We start from the raw sequence: 14,579 nt of genomic DNA, 5'->3' as shown, positions 1-14,579 counted from the left end.
AAAAAAAAAAAAAAATATGTCTACCCAAGTCTCAAGGGCTTCATCCCAAAATGCCAAATCAGAGGTTGTTCGCCGAACAGCAAATTTCCATCCAAGCATTTGGGGTGACCGTTTCATCAACAATACTTCAGAGGACAAGGTAACATGATTATTTGCTACCCTAGTTTATGAAAATTATGTAGTAAAATTTATAATATTTTTAGCATTTTTTGTTACAATATAATTATTTGTTCATGCAATTCATGATGTAGGATATTCATTTATGTAAAGTACGTGAAGTTGAAGAGCTAAAAGATGAGGTGAGAAATGAGCTCTTTGCCTCTACAGGTCATCTTTCACAACAGCTGGGCTTAATTGATGCACTCCAACGCCTAGGCGTCGCTTACCACTTTGAGAGAGAAATCCAAGAAGCTCTAGAACATATATACACTGCTTTTAACGACAAAAATGATGTTGATGATCTCTACAAAGTTTCCCTCAGTTTTCAACTGCTACGCCAAGAAGGATTTAAGATTTCATGTGGTAAGACCCGAGTATGATTGATTTCTTCATGTAATAGCAAGTTAGCAACCTTTTTTATTAAACAAGTTTGGTTTTTTCTAAACAGATGTCTTCAACAAGTTCAAAGATGAAGATGGTCAATTCAAGGAAAGCTTGACTAGCAATGTTGAAGGCATGCTAGCCTTCTATGAAGCTACACATTTGAGGGTGCATGGAGAAGACATTCTTGATGCGGCCCTTGAGTTCACTACCACTCACCTTAAGTCCATAGCATCCCTTATAGGCAATCCGTTGGCAGCACAAATAACTCGTGCCCTAAAACAGCCCTTGCACAAGGGCATACCACGGCTAGAGGCTCGGCGATACATTTCTGTCTATGAACAGGATGCTTCACATAACAAAGTTTTGCTCAAGCTTTCAATATTAGATTTTAATCTAGTGCAATCATTGCACAAAGAGGAACTTAGTGATATCACAAGGTAATTAGTTCTAAAACCATGATCCAAAAAGACAAAGTACGAATATTTTTGGACATAGTGATGGGAATACTATAGATTTTACTATATAAACCTTGCAAAATAACATGTTACAAATAATAATAATAAATTTAATTCAAACTTCATTTATTAGATTGTTGAAGTGGTATATAGTAATAATCATATTCTTGACAACAGCAATTTATTAATTTTTTGTAGTAAAATTTAAAGCAACCCTAGCATTTTGTTATTTATTTTTTATTACTTACAATCAATTAATATTAATTGTTATATTCAAATTGTAGGTGGTGGAAAGATTTAGATTTTGCAACAAAGCTACCTTTTGCAAGAGATAGAGTTGTTGAGTGCTACTTTTGGATAGTCGCGGTCTACTTTGAGCCCCAATATTCACTTGCAAGAAAAATACTAACCAAAGTTATTTCCATGACATCCATTCTAGACGATATATATGATGTTTATGGCACACTTGAAGAACTCGAGCCCTTCACTGAAGCAATTGAGAGGTTTATAAATTGAATTAATAAATATATATTTTAAGACTATGATGTATAATGTCAGTATAACTTCTGTAATTGGTACATGATATTTTCAGGTGGGATATTAGCTACATAGATCAACTTCCAAAATACATGCAAATATGCTATCGTGCACTCTTTGATGTATTCGAAGCAATTGAAAATGAGTTGGCCAAGAAAGAAAGATCATATCGTATTAGCTATGCAAAAGATGCTGTAAGCGTCAAGCAACTTAACTTTTCATGTTTTTTTTGTCTACCATTTCATGCTACATACTTATGTCATTTATGTTGTTTAAAACTTAGATGAAACGTTTGGTTCGGGCCTACTTTGACGAAGCCAAATGGTTCCACCAAAATTACATCCCAACAATGGAGGAGTATATGCACGTTGCACTTAAAACCTCTGGTTACCCTATGCTCACAGCTATCTCTTTCCTTGGCATGGGTGACATCGTTACAAAAGAGGCATTTGATTGGATCTTCAGCAACCCCAAGATTATTACAGCTTCATCTGTAATTGGTAGACTCATGGATGACATGAAGTCACATAAGGTATGCAATCAAAAAATCTTATCAAGTTTCACAAGCTAGTGTGCGAGGTCTATTTCATATGTGTTGCCAACTTTCTACTTACCCTTTTGAAAAACTTTGTACGTAGTTTGAGCAAGAGAGAGGGCATGCTGCCTCAGCAGTCGAATGCTACATGAAGCAACATGGTGTCTCAGAGCAAGTAGTCCATGATGAACTCAACAGGCAAGTTGCTAATGCATGGAAGGACATTAATGAGGAGTGTATAAGACCTACTGTTGTTCCCATGCCTCTACTTATGCGTGTTCTTAATCTTGCACGAGTAATAGATGTCATTTACAAGGAAGGGGATGGCTACACTCACGTTGGAAAAGAGATGAAAGATAATGTTGCATCAGTGCTTATAGATCCAATACCAATATAAATGGGGTGACAGAATAAGTATTTTCATAAAGAATAAAGGACTTGAATAGGATCCAAGTCTATTGATATTCTAATATATATAGGGCCCATTTATATTGAAGATAAAAGGAAAATCTTTGCTTCTTCTTTTCTTTTTCTTTTTCTTTTTTTTTTCTTTTTTTTTTTTCCCGAAAAACTACTGGTTTCTTATTTAATAATGTTGCACTATGTTTATAATAATGATGGGATTTACTGTTGGTATATTTTTGTGGGAGATTATAATTATTGTGCCATTCTAGTGGGGTTGGGTTCGTAAAGTTTATCTTAAAATTTATCAAGTTGTTATCTTTTGCTTCCCTACACTACCATTTATTATATACTGTGAGGGAGCAAGGGTAATTGAGAGGTTAAGGAAGCTCTTTGTAAACACAATTGAGAGGTTATTGCTTATGAATAACCAACTAGTTGCATTTTTATTACAAAGAATCATTTTTTTTCTTTCTTATAAATAATTATTATTTAAAATGAAAAATAATTATTCCTTATTAAAAACTCCTTAATTAATAGTTATTCTTTAATCTACATAACAACTTCAACAAATAAAATTCAAATAATCATTTTTAAATAGTGTTCCGCAACATATCAAAAATAAAATAGAAAAAAGAAATTGCGTACAACCAGTATCCTCCTCGGTTTTGTTTATGCCATCAAGCTTGCATCTACAAATGCAACCATATTCTTTTCTTTAGAATCATCAACGAATGGAACCTGATAATGAAAACCTTGATTTTTTTTTCCCAGGGCTTTGTCATTAACAATCTCTCTCTCTTGAACATTGAATTTTTTTCCCCCTTTCTTTCCTTGTGTTGTGTTTATGCCATAAAGGTTATCTCATATACTTAGTCAAGGAAATCACGGTAATCTTGATTTTTATTTTTTGCTGAATATCACTGGATTGATTTTGTTTACATTTAAATATCACTGGATTACTTTATAAGGAAAAATTATAGTAAACTATAAACCCATTTGTGGCTAGGTTTATTTTGACTTTATCACATTTTTATTTAACAATGTGAAATACCCTCGGTTAGACCTCTTTATATATATATATATATATATAAAACTCTTTAAACCACCTCAAAACAAAAAATACATTAAAAAAAAAGATCGAAACATTAGAGTTTTGTAAAAATCACACAAACTATATCCCTTTGCCATCCCCTCTCTTGTCTCTCTTCAAATCTCATATATCTATAACTCATCTTCAAAACACATCATGCTAAAAAATTAGCTATTTATCAAGCTTGTATCATTCAACCACAACTCAAGACATCTACGGGTAGTGGTGGAGAATGAACTTGGTTAACAAAAAAGAGCAATAGTTTACATAAACAATCAAAGACCCACATGAGAAAAGCTCAATCCAAAGTCCAAACACAAGGAAAATCCAATATCAAATTTACCTCTAGAGTAGAAAATGAGAGAGCAATCAATATCTCCTTCCACACCATATAGGGCCCACAACCAATCTCTAAACTGGGTTTGGTTGTAAGACTCACAGCTTCTTTTTCTGTTATCCTGAGACCATCTTTTCCTTTTCATTCTTTCGAGTTCAAGCTTTACCAGTTAATGATGCTTGAACCAATGAGTGATCATCTTCGACAGAAATTGATGCATCCTTCTTTCTCTCTTTGTGTTACCTACCCAGATGGAAGTTCAATTTGTTACCCAAAGTCCTATTCTAGAAAGTATCGGCAATTAAAGATTGGTTCTAACATAGGAGGATGAAAGGCCGGAAATGTTGTTGGGGAAGTGGAAGCCGAAGGACTCTTCTGCTGGAGAGGAAATGGTGGTGGCAAAGAAGGGGAATAAGCTCAGTCAACAAAAATAATCATGAGAGAAGAAAACTCAAGAGAGAAGAAGAAGGCGAAAGTGTCACAATTTGCTAATCAAAAAGCGTCTTGGGGTACAGGCTCAAAGCATATGTGTCGTTTTCTCTTTCCGTGTCTATATGAGATTTGAAAGAGAAACCGACAAAAAGGATGGAAATCTTATCTCATCACTTTAATGGTGAGAATCTGAGGGGTTACACAGGAGAAAGAGTAACTAAAAGATTTACAATATATCTAATATCAAATATTTTTTTTTTTTTTACCAGTTATTTAAAATTATTTTTCCTCTATATATCTTTCTTTCTCTTCTTCTCTATCTCTCTCTTACCTAAAGGTATGTCTAATTGGGATAATTTTGAAAATTCTCTATCTTTCTCTTATCTAAAGGTATGTCTGGTTGCGATAATTTTGAAAATGATGAAAAAAATAAGAGTAGAAAATATGAGAAAAAATGAGTGAGAGGGGAGGGAGGTAGAGAAATGATAGGGCCCAGCTACTTTCTCTCAAAACCCACTAAAACTTGATCTCGCCAAATTAAGGAGAAAATAGAAGTGAAAATGAGAAACTATGATTTTGACAAAATTTTCCTTTGCCACCAATAAGCAGAGTTTTTTTTTTTTTTTCCTTCTTCTCTGGTTCTTCTTTTTCCATTTGTTGGTTTTAGGTATCTTTTTTTTTTTTTTTTTTTGGGTGCTCATCTTACTTTTTGTCTTTTTGTTAATTTTTTTTTGTTTTTATCTGTTTCTTCCATTCTCATTTTTTTTTTCTCTTTTTTTATTATTTTTTTTGGATCCTTTTGGCTTGTGATAAAAAAAAGTGAAGTGTCTATACACATTTTTTTTTTTAATATGAACATAATTATAAATTTATACCAACTTTATTTTTCATAATTTTTCATCTCTCTACTTTTCTTTCCCCCCAACCAAACACATATGAGAGAAAATTAATCCTCCTACTTTTCTGTCTCGTTGAATCTGGTGAGATCTTGCCAAATTCGGCAAAACTCTATGTGGATTTGATGAATTTTCACCACATACTTACCAGAAAATGCTTGGAGTTTCTAGATTTTGTTAGGTTTTATGGTTGGGTCCAGTGAGTCAAGATTAAGAGAAGAGATCCTGCCAATCGACCCATCGGAGTCAATTTTTAAAGTCTAAAACCTACCGCCAACTGTCGGAGTTCTCGAATTGGTTACGGGTGGGTGGACACCCCTATACACAACAACCCATGGCCACAACTGAAACCCACCAACGGCAGCAAACAACACAAACGAAACCTACAGATTCGATCAGAGAGAGAGAGAGAGAGAGAGAGAGAGACAAACAAGAGGGAGTCTAAGAGAGGAGAGGGAGCAAGATTGAGTCTAAGAGATGAGAGAGACAATAAAAAAAAAATAAGAGTTGCTACAATGAACTCTTATTTATAAGAGTTTATTGTAGTTTAATGTCAACTTTTTTTAGATATAGCACCACAAGTGTAGTATAATTTTTATGATTGGAGATCCTTAAATAGCTAAGTAGTTTTAGCATCTCCAATATGAATGTTCTAAGGGGGGGAAGGGGTAACTAATGAGGTGGGTAAAGTGATAAAGTCCAAACCACATGTAGGCACTATTAAAATAAGCATAATCAAAGGTGAGTTTAATATAATTTCCCTTATTTAAATATATACTTCTTCATATCTAATAATTCAATGGTTTTGTTTAAGTTAGCTCTACTAGTAAAGTCTCTAATGATTGAATAAGAGATTTAGGGTTCAATCCCTGCCTACACCAAAAATGTCTTGGTGTCTTGATCTGATGATAAAAAGCAGAATTATCAAGAGCGGATACCATAGGTTAAAACTTTATAATAATAATAATAATAATAAATTTTTTTTAGGCCTAATATGGACCCATTGGTATGATATCATTATAGTATTAAATTAATACTTAAAAAAATGTAAATATATAATTACCTACATAAGGGTTTTTTAGAAATTTTGACAAAAATATAACGTCATTCTATTACCTTATTATGTCATATCACCAAAAAGATATATAAGAATAAGGCGTAAATGCATTTTTAGTCCCTATATTTTGACTTTTTTTCATTTTGGCCTATACATTGTAATTTTACCACTTTTAGTCCCTAAACCAATTAACGCGTGTTATTTTCATCCTTTCCGTCAGTCAACCGATGGAAATAGCTAAGGTGGCAACTGGAGGAATTAAAATATTATAAAAAATGCCACATCACCCATGACACATTAGTATATAAATTTAAAAAATTAATTTTTAATTTTAACTAAATAAAAAAAATAAAAACAGAATTAAAAACCAAAATTCATATGAATTAAGATCTAAAAGTTTCTTAAACAAGAACACCAACCCAAAAATTTTAAATCCCAAAAAATTAACATAAGATCCAAACCTGAACACTATTCTCAAACCAGCCACACACTTTCATCTCAAACTCAAACTCTATTCTCTCATCTCAAACTCAAACTACATGGCCACACACTATTCTCTCATCTCAAACTCTCTCTCCTCTCATGGCCGATCTATCTCATAATTGAAGACCCATGGCCGAAGAACCACGAAGAAAAGCTTTAACACGGAGACCAGCTCAATGTAAACACACATAGATAAATACTGATACACACACAGATCTAATCTGAGTAAAGAAATGTAAAGTAGAATCAAATTGAAGAAAAAAAAGCTGAAAACGGAAGAGAGCGAGGGATCTAGAAGAATCGAACTTGCATATTGCACTTGACGAGATCGAGAGGAGTGACGGCCATGTGAGTGAGACCACAGCTGAGAATACCGCCGGCGATACAGGTGGCATAGAAGGCCGGCAAGTACATCTCGATCTTGCCGGGCTCGCTCAGCGCTGGAACCAACGGCGAGCAGATTTGCTTATCGAAAAAATCAAACCCAAAACAAATGCCCAACCCAGAAAATCAAACCCAAAAATCAAATACCCAAACCCAAAAATGAAACCATAAAAAAAAAATTAAAAAAAAAAATCAAATCCGGATTACAAGGGCTTGTTGTTCGTCTTCTTCTTTGTTGTTGTCTTCCACCTCCTCGTCTTTGTCAAAGTCAAATTGTTCGATGGTTTCGGATTCAAACAAGCCAAGCATTAAAGATAACAGAACCCTCTCTCTTTGTCTCACAATGTTGAATCTGTTGGAGTTATGGGATTTATGATAGCTGATTTGAGTTTAGATCTGTTATGGATTGGTTGGGCTTGCTATTGTTGTGAGCTGAATTGGCTAGGTTTTTTTGGGTTTGTGTGTTTGTTTGATTCAATGAGCCAAGTTGGCCAGGTTGGTTAATTTTGTTGTTGATTGTTTGAAATAAATTGGGTTTTGTTTGAGTTTTTGTGTTTCTGGGTTTTTGAGTGTTTGAGATTTCTGGGTTTTCTTTGATTTTATGATTTTGGCTATGAATCTTTAGGGAAGAACTAGAAAAACTTATGGGTTTTCAACATGGGTCTTTTAGCATTGGTCTTTGTTCTCTTCTCAAATTTTATTGCATTATTGATTTGATTTTAAGTGGGAAAGGAAGTTGATTCAACGGGATTAATTTTGAATTCGTGTTCTTGGGTTTGATTTTCTAGGTTTGTGTTCTTTGTGTTTTTAAATTTGAGTTTGTGTTTGGTCCGGGTTTGTGCTTTTACGTTTTTGTGTTGCTGTTTAAATTTGTGATCATGTTCTTGTGTGTTCTTTTTCAAAATGATTAGATCTAAATTGATGTATTTTATTGTTTTTAATTCTATTTTTTTCTTTTTTTATTTAGTTAAAATTGACAAATTATTTTTTAAAAAAAAATTAGATGCTAATGTGGCATTTTTTATAATATTTTAATTCCTCCGGCTGTCACCTCAACTATTTCCGTCGGTTAACTGACGGAAATAACGAAAATAACATGCGTTAATTGGTTTAGAAACTAAAAGTGATAAAATTAAAATGTATAAACCAAAATGGAAAAAAGTCAAAATATAGGGACTAAAAGTGCATTTACGCCTAAGAATAATTATTCCATCACAGCTTTTTATATTACAATGTAAATTATGTAATCATCATTACAACATACTCGACATGCCCTAGGTTTTATTGTTGTAATGACTTATAATTTTAATTTGAAAGTGTTAAACTTGGGATTGCAATGTTATCAATGAGAATTTAAGATCTAACGTACGATTATCATGAACTTCATAAGAACAGATGGATTATTGCAAGAACATTATGTAATAAACATGTGAACATCATTTGATTTATCTCTAAAATCCAATATGCTTCAATCCTAAGTATCCCATATCATCACAACAAAACATGTTCACTTAACTAGCAATCCAATATAACAAAACAATCGTGCAAAGAATGACACTAACAATAATACTTGCATAAAAAGGGAAGAAATTTCACTAGAGTTCTAGACATATATTAATCGTTAAAACTTGATTCAACTATAACTTTTAATATGATGGTCTTATTGAACAACATGACACATTGTTTTGATCGTTACATTTTCTAGATTTGTTTTATGTGAAGTTTTAGGAAATCCAATGGTCAAATTTCAATTTTAACCTTGAGTTGTGAAATGACAATTTTGCCTTTATTCGGAGGTTGGTAAATGGGGTGTAAGCACTTGATTAGAACATTGCAAACTACCTTTTACACATTGTCATCACTATAAATAATACCACATTCTATAAATAATATCACCTTTATTGATTATCTCAACAAATCCTTAAGCTCTGAATTTGAAGTCAAAAGCCTTGGCTTATTAAGCTATTTTCTTGGGGGTCATTCTACGTTACCCCCATTTATTTTGGGGTGTACGATATCCACCTAAATTTGAATTATATATTTTAATGCTTTTAATCTTGACCATTTAAATAATTTAAGTGGGTTACCATTCAACGGTAGAAAAAATTGGGTATGAGGAAAAAAAAAAAAAAAAAAATCTCTCTCAACTCTGCTCCTCTTCGCCAATCTTCACCAAGTCTGCCCCAACTCTCAGCTAACCATTTTCATCATTTTTCCTAAATTTTTCCGGCCAATCTTCACCACGTTTGCCCCGAACTCTCTGGTAATCATTTTTCATCCTTCTTCCTGAATTTTACCCTATTGGTTTGTGCTTTTGAATGGTGGGTTTAACCATTTTTTTCTCTATTATTTATGTTGGGCCTATTTGAGAGATTTTCTTTCATCTAGGAATTTTGGAGCACTAATATTGGGAAATTTGTGAAATCTTAACTAAAATTTCCTATTCAACAGATTCCAATTGAAAACGAAACCATTTTCTTCGATTTCCCCCCAATTGTAATCTATGTGAAATTTGCCCTCTAAAATATCCTTTAGCAAATGTATAATGTGAAACTTAAAGAGATTTTGATTTTGGTTTTAGTTCTTGGCAATGGATATCTCTGATTCCCAATATGGTTGCCCACCCAACTTTATTTTCTGTTTTTTCATAAGCTGGTAGTGTTAAGTTCTCTATTGAAGTTTTTGTGAGATGCTCCATTCAAGTCTATTGATTGTCTAGTGTAGTAGTAGATTTGTTAGTTTAGTCTGGATTTTCAGGGCTAGCCCCTCTCTATAATCACATTTTTACAAGTGAGGTTTTGTTGTGGATTAGTACAATTGAATTCTGAATGGTCTTATATTTTGTAGAGAGAAGATATTAAAGGTAGAAAAGAACACACACCTGAGAGATTTTTATTCGCAACTTTTGCTGATTTACCTGCACCTGAATTACAATGGGAGGAGATGCCACCAGCACTGGTACCACATCTTGATGGAGCATCCATACAGATTAAAAATCTTTTATATGTGTTTGCAGTATATCGCACACTTGACTATGTGAGAATCTAACAATATCTGAATATTTTGATTGTTCAATATTCAAGTTCAATGCTAGTTTATGCTTCAATAGGACATCATTGGCAAGTTGAATCCTTTTGTTTTTAAAATATGACTGTACTTCTTTGACCGTTATTGAGGCATCACCAGAATATATAAAATGTAACTCAGTCAGATATTGGAATGTATTTTAGACAATTTCAAATCATTGATATTGATGATCTTTGCTTATGCTTATGTTTATGTCTTGTAGGTGCACTCTTATGTTGATATATACAATTTCACTAGTAACACATGGGGAGGGAGGTTTGATTTGCCCAAAGAGATGGGGCATTCACATTTAGTTTTGTAAAGATATTTTCAGAGATTTTATGCTTTTTACAGTTCAAGGTGGTTCTAATTGAAATGCAATTAACTGTTTGATGAAATGCCTCTATGAGCTATCTATTTTAATGCAAGAGTTTTAGGCTGAGGTTTTGAGCTACTTTACAGAATCATTGATGTACATTCAGTACAAGGAAAAAAATCCAAGTCCATGAGAGATTAGGAACTAATTTTTCATAGCTCTATACATTGCAATCAAGAGTCAGGCTTTGCAATGTGTGCCTCATGTTGTGTTTCCTGTGGTTGATTTCATAAATAAGAGTCAGGCTTTGCATTAACCTGATCATGATGATGATGATGATTAGATGTTCAGTAGCATGAAAATATAGTATGGTTCCCTTTTTTTATATAACTACTTATAGACGAATAAAATGTAACATGTAATTACTTATAAAAAAATTTCATGTAATTGATATGTAAAAGGGACTACCTAAGCCATTTACACAAGTAATGAAAGAATCGTTTAGCTAAAACCTTGTATGACCAAACTTTGCACAAATGCATGATCTTGCATTGTTAGAATAGCTACACAATATGCATGATGCTCAGTAGTGATTTGGGAAAAAAAAATTATAATTTGAAGTATGTTTCATTCCCAGTTTGCTTGAGGGATTAACATATAATTTATTTTTAAAATTCATAGGGTGTTATTGCTTAGACTTTTTTCTTGTTCATCTCCCATGAAATTCATTTCCTAGTGCATTTTATGGTTTTACTGATGCTATTTGGTATATTTAACAGTTTTCTAGTTGGATTAGCACCATGTTGTCTGTTTTGAGTTTGTCTTTATTTTTTATTTTTGTTTTCATTTGTGGGTTTGTAATGCAAATTATATGCTTGATGAAATGCTACCATGAACTGTCTATGAGTTGTAAAGTAATAAGTAATTGATTTGCTTAATATTAGAATATCTGTAAAGTGTGTTACTTGAACTAAGTAGCAAGTTTGTGATACGCTTGTGGGTTGGTAATTCATAGCATGCTTTTCTAGTATTGAGTTTTGAATTGCTTCTTTTTCTTTTTCCTTTCTTCTAGAAAATGATTTGCTTCTCAAATGTGTTTCAATTGTTGTAATATGTGATCACAAGCAAGAAATAAAATTGTGAGGTTGTGAAGACAAATAGAAGCCAAGAACTAAGAGAAGTTCCGAAGTATAGACTAACTACTGATAGAGGCTGGACTTCTGTGATGGTGATATTTAGATGATATACATCCTAGATTAGGCTTAACTCATTCTTTTGTATTTTATAGTAGGGATGACTTTTATTCCCACTGATGAGACAAGCTGATGATATGTAATTATATTTATTCAAACTTCCATGCTTTTATGACTAATGGTTCTTGTAATTATTGTATAGAGTTTTGACTTATTTTGGAAATATCTTTAATAAAATTATTATGAAAATTCTTGATATTGGCACTTGGTATAAATTATTTGGATTGAATTGTACAAAAGTAAAGCTCAACAAGTACCTTTGGGTTGTATTTCTCATGCTTTGGACCCTTTTAGGTTTGGGGCGTGACAAGTATAATGTTACGTTCCTTTACATTCTTATTTACCATTCTTCCCCTATCCAATACACTTAATATACCAAACTGTGACCAAAGACAGAATTTGCCCTAATTCATCTTTCTCTTAAAGAAGCTATTGTGTTTGTACACTATAGGGTTTTGTAACCAAAGAGTTTCATGATCTTCATCATGTTGATGAACTGAAGAACTTTGCAGCCAACATCTTTCTCAAGTTAGTGAGTAAGCAGTGTACTAGGATCCACACATCGATTTGGCTAGTCACGCATGGGAGCCGTGCATTACAAAGAGAGATTATCACTACAGAACAAGTCCAATTAGGTATTAGGGTAAGGGTTCAACTGTGAGTTGATATAAGGTACTGGGATTCCTTTACTTATAACTGCTTGTTGTGATAATAGTGAATTCTTGGAAGTGGTGACCTTAAAATCACCCGGTGAGATTTTTGCCGTGTAGATTTTCCCCATTCGTAAACAAATCACCATGTCAATTTATTTTCCACTACACTTTAACTTAATTGGTGATTTGTTTGTGCTAACACGCGTATTGCATGCTAATTGAATTAATTAATTAACTTGGCTAATTAATTTGTTAATTCATCACAAGGAGTCAATACATTCTTGCCCTATCAAGTGATATTAAAGCAGGCGCACTCTAATTAGGGTTAATCTTTGCTAAGTGATCCATTGACCCCTGTTTGTCATGGATAAAGGACAGTCTCTTATTATACCTTCTTTATTTGATGACACTAACTATGCATGCTGAAAAGTATGCATGAAAGCTTTATTGTAGTCTTTAGACGAGAAAGTGAAGCAAGCTATAGAGATAGGCAGGACCAAGCCTAAGGAAGTGCCGGCTGATTGGGATAATGCTAAGATCAAGGTAGCTAACTTCAACAGAAGGGCATTGAATGCTTTATTCAATGCAGTAACAAATGAAGAGTTCAAGAAAATATCATCTACTGAAACTGCTAAGGAAGCATGGACCATTCTCCAAACAACATATGAAGGAACCAAAGAGATCAAGGATTCAAAGCTTCAGAGATTAAGATAAAGGATAATGAGTCATTTGATAAGTTATATGCCAAACTCAAGGACATGGTAAACTCAGCCTTTAATCTTGGGAAAACCATTCCCGAACCCAAGATTGTTAGAAATGTGCTTTGATCTCTACCCGAAAGATTTCATACCAAGATCACCGCGATTAAGGAATCGAAGGATATTGACAAAATTCCTTTGACAAAGTTAGTTGGCAATCTACAAACCTATGAGTTGGGTTTGACAAGAATAAGGAAATCTGGTAAGGAAAAGAGCGTGACATTGAAGGCCAAAAACAGTGACACTAATGAGTCTTCAAATGATAAAGATTCTAAAATGAAATCCTATATCACTCAGCAATTCAAAAAGTTTATGAAGAATGCCAATGCTAAAGGATTTGACAAAGATTGCAAGTAGTCTAGCTCGTCTCAGTTCAAGAATCAAGACAAAGGAAAGAAGGATGCTAAGGATGGCGGTCAGTACACCGTTCCCTCATGACCAAAATGCTTTGAATGTCAAAGTTTCAGACACATGAAACAAGAATGCCCTACATATCTCAAGACCATTGGAAAGAGCAAGGCACTTGCTGCTACATTAAGCGACACTTTGCCTGAAGAAGATTTTGACAATGAGGATGATAGAATCTTAAATACCTTCACTGCCACTGTAAATCCTACTGAAGGGATTGTTGAAGATGTGGATGAAAAAGAGGACTTGGTGGAGTCTAAATTTAAAAAGATGGATGAGCAAGATGACATCCACATAGCCTATGCAAAGTTATACAAGGTCTCGAAAAAGCATGAGAAGTTCTATAGGTTCGCCACCAAAAAGCTTAGTGATGTGAAGCTTAAACAGGAAGAAATCTTCATGAAGTTTGAAGAAGCAAATCAAACCATTGAAACACTAAGATTTGAGAATAATTGCTTGGCTGAGAAAACCAAGAAGCTTAAGGCAGAATTGTTCCAAGTCAAAGCTCAGTTGGAAATGACTTAAAGTGCAAAGTTTGATGAGATGCTCAGTCTTCAGAAATCTCCTTCCGATCGAACCAATTTAGGGTATGATTTCTCTTCTCCTAGTATTGCCTCTGCTAGTACTATTGTCTTTGTTCCTCCTAGTAATAATGTTGAATCTGAAAACAATGATGTGCAAAATGTGTTAGCTAGTGAAAACATAGACAAGAGTAAATTTATCTTAAGATCACCCCCTAATCAGGATAAGAAAGAGATCAAAAACCCTACGACTAAGAAGGGAAACACTCAAAAGCCTAAATAGAAGAAGCAGCATCTCTGTCATCACTGTAGAGCAGCTGGACATACTCGACCAAATTGCTACAAGTGGTTAGCCACTCAACAAAGTAACAGTATGATCTCATCGAGAAACCAGAATCAGTTTCCATCCTCCTTTACTCATCTTAGAGATCTTCTCAAAGCCCTCATATT

General features: G+C 33.6%; 1 protein-coding gene and 1 long non-coding RNA gene across 4 annotated transcripts; both read left to right on the top strand.

Moving 5' to 3' along the window:
* Positions 1–16: 16 nt before the first annotated feature.
* On the top strand, positions 17–2,750 carry LOC112016932 (sesquiterpene synthase 2). Its single transcript, XM_024049394.2, has 7 exons — positions 17–139; positions 252–522; positions 608–980; positions 1,283–1,501; positions 1,591–1,729; positions 1,819–2,067; positions 2,174–2,750. Exons 1-7 carry the CDS (start codon positions 17–19, stop codon positions 2,465–2,467), a joined length of 1,668 nt encoding a protein of 555 aa, XP_023905162.2. The 3' UTR covers positions 2,468–2,750.
* Positions 2,751–9,236: 6,486 nt separating this feature from the next.
* Positions 9,237–11,924, top strand: LOC111988909 (uncharacterized). Of its 3 annotated transcripts, none has more exons than XR_010625518.1 (3): positions 9,237–9,417; positions 10,002–10,190; positions 11,666–11,924. It is a non-coding gene; the product is annotated as an uncharacterized LOC111988909 (long non-coding RNA). The 3 variants fall into 3 exon arrangements; XR_010625517.1 differs by having other exon boundaries at positions 11,662–11,924; XR_002880488.2 differs by lacking the exon at positions 11,666–11,924 and adding an exon at positions 10,444–10,852 and having other exon boundaries at positions 9,242–9,417.
* Positions 11,925–14,579: the final 2,655 nt, after the last annotated feature.

This window comes from Quercus suber, unplaced genomic scaffold (assembly GCF_002906115.3).
Source record: "Quercus suber isolate HL8 unplaced genomic scaffold, Cork oak 2.0 scaffold_586, whole genome shotgun sequence".
Lineage (NCBI taxonomy): Eukaryota > Viridiplantae > Streptophyta > Magnoliopsida > Fagales > Fagaceae > Quercus > Quercus suber.
The sequence above is the reverse complement of the archived record's forward strand: the minus strand, read 5'-3'. Positions and strand labels throughout refer to the sequence as shown.

Bases quoted from the DNA above. Each gene is read 5' to 3' on its own strand.
- LOC112016932 (XM_024049394.2), top strand. From the start codon at position 17: ATGTCTACCCAAGTCTCAAGGGCTTCATCCCAAAATGCCAAATCAGAG. The intron at 1,502-1,590 runs GTTTATAAATTG...TGATATTTTCAG, and splicing joins TTCACTGAAGCAATTGAGAG to GTGGGATATTAGCTACATAG. The intron at 2,068-2,173 runs GTATGCAATCAA...CTTTGTACGTAG, and splicing joins ATGACATGAAGTCACATAAG to TTTGAGCAAGAGAGAGGGCA.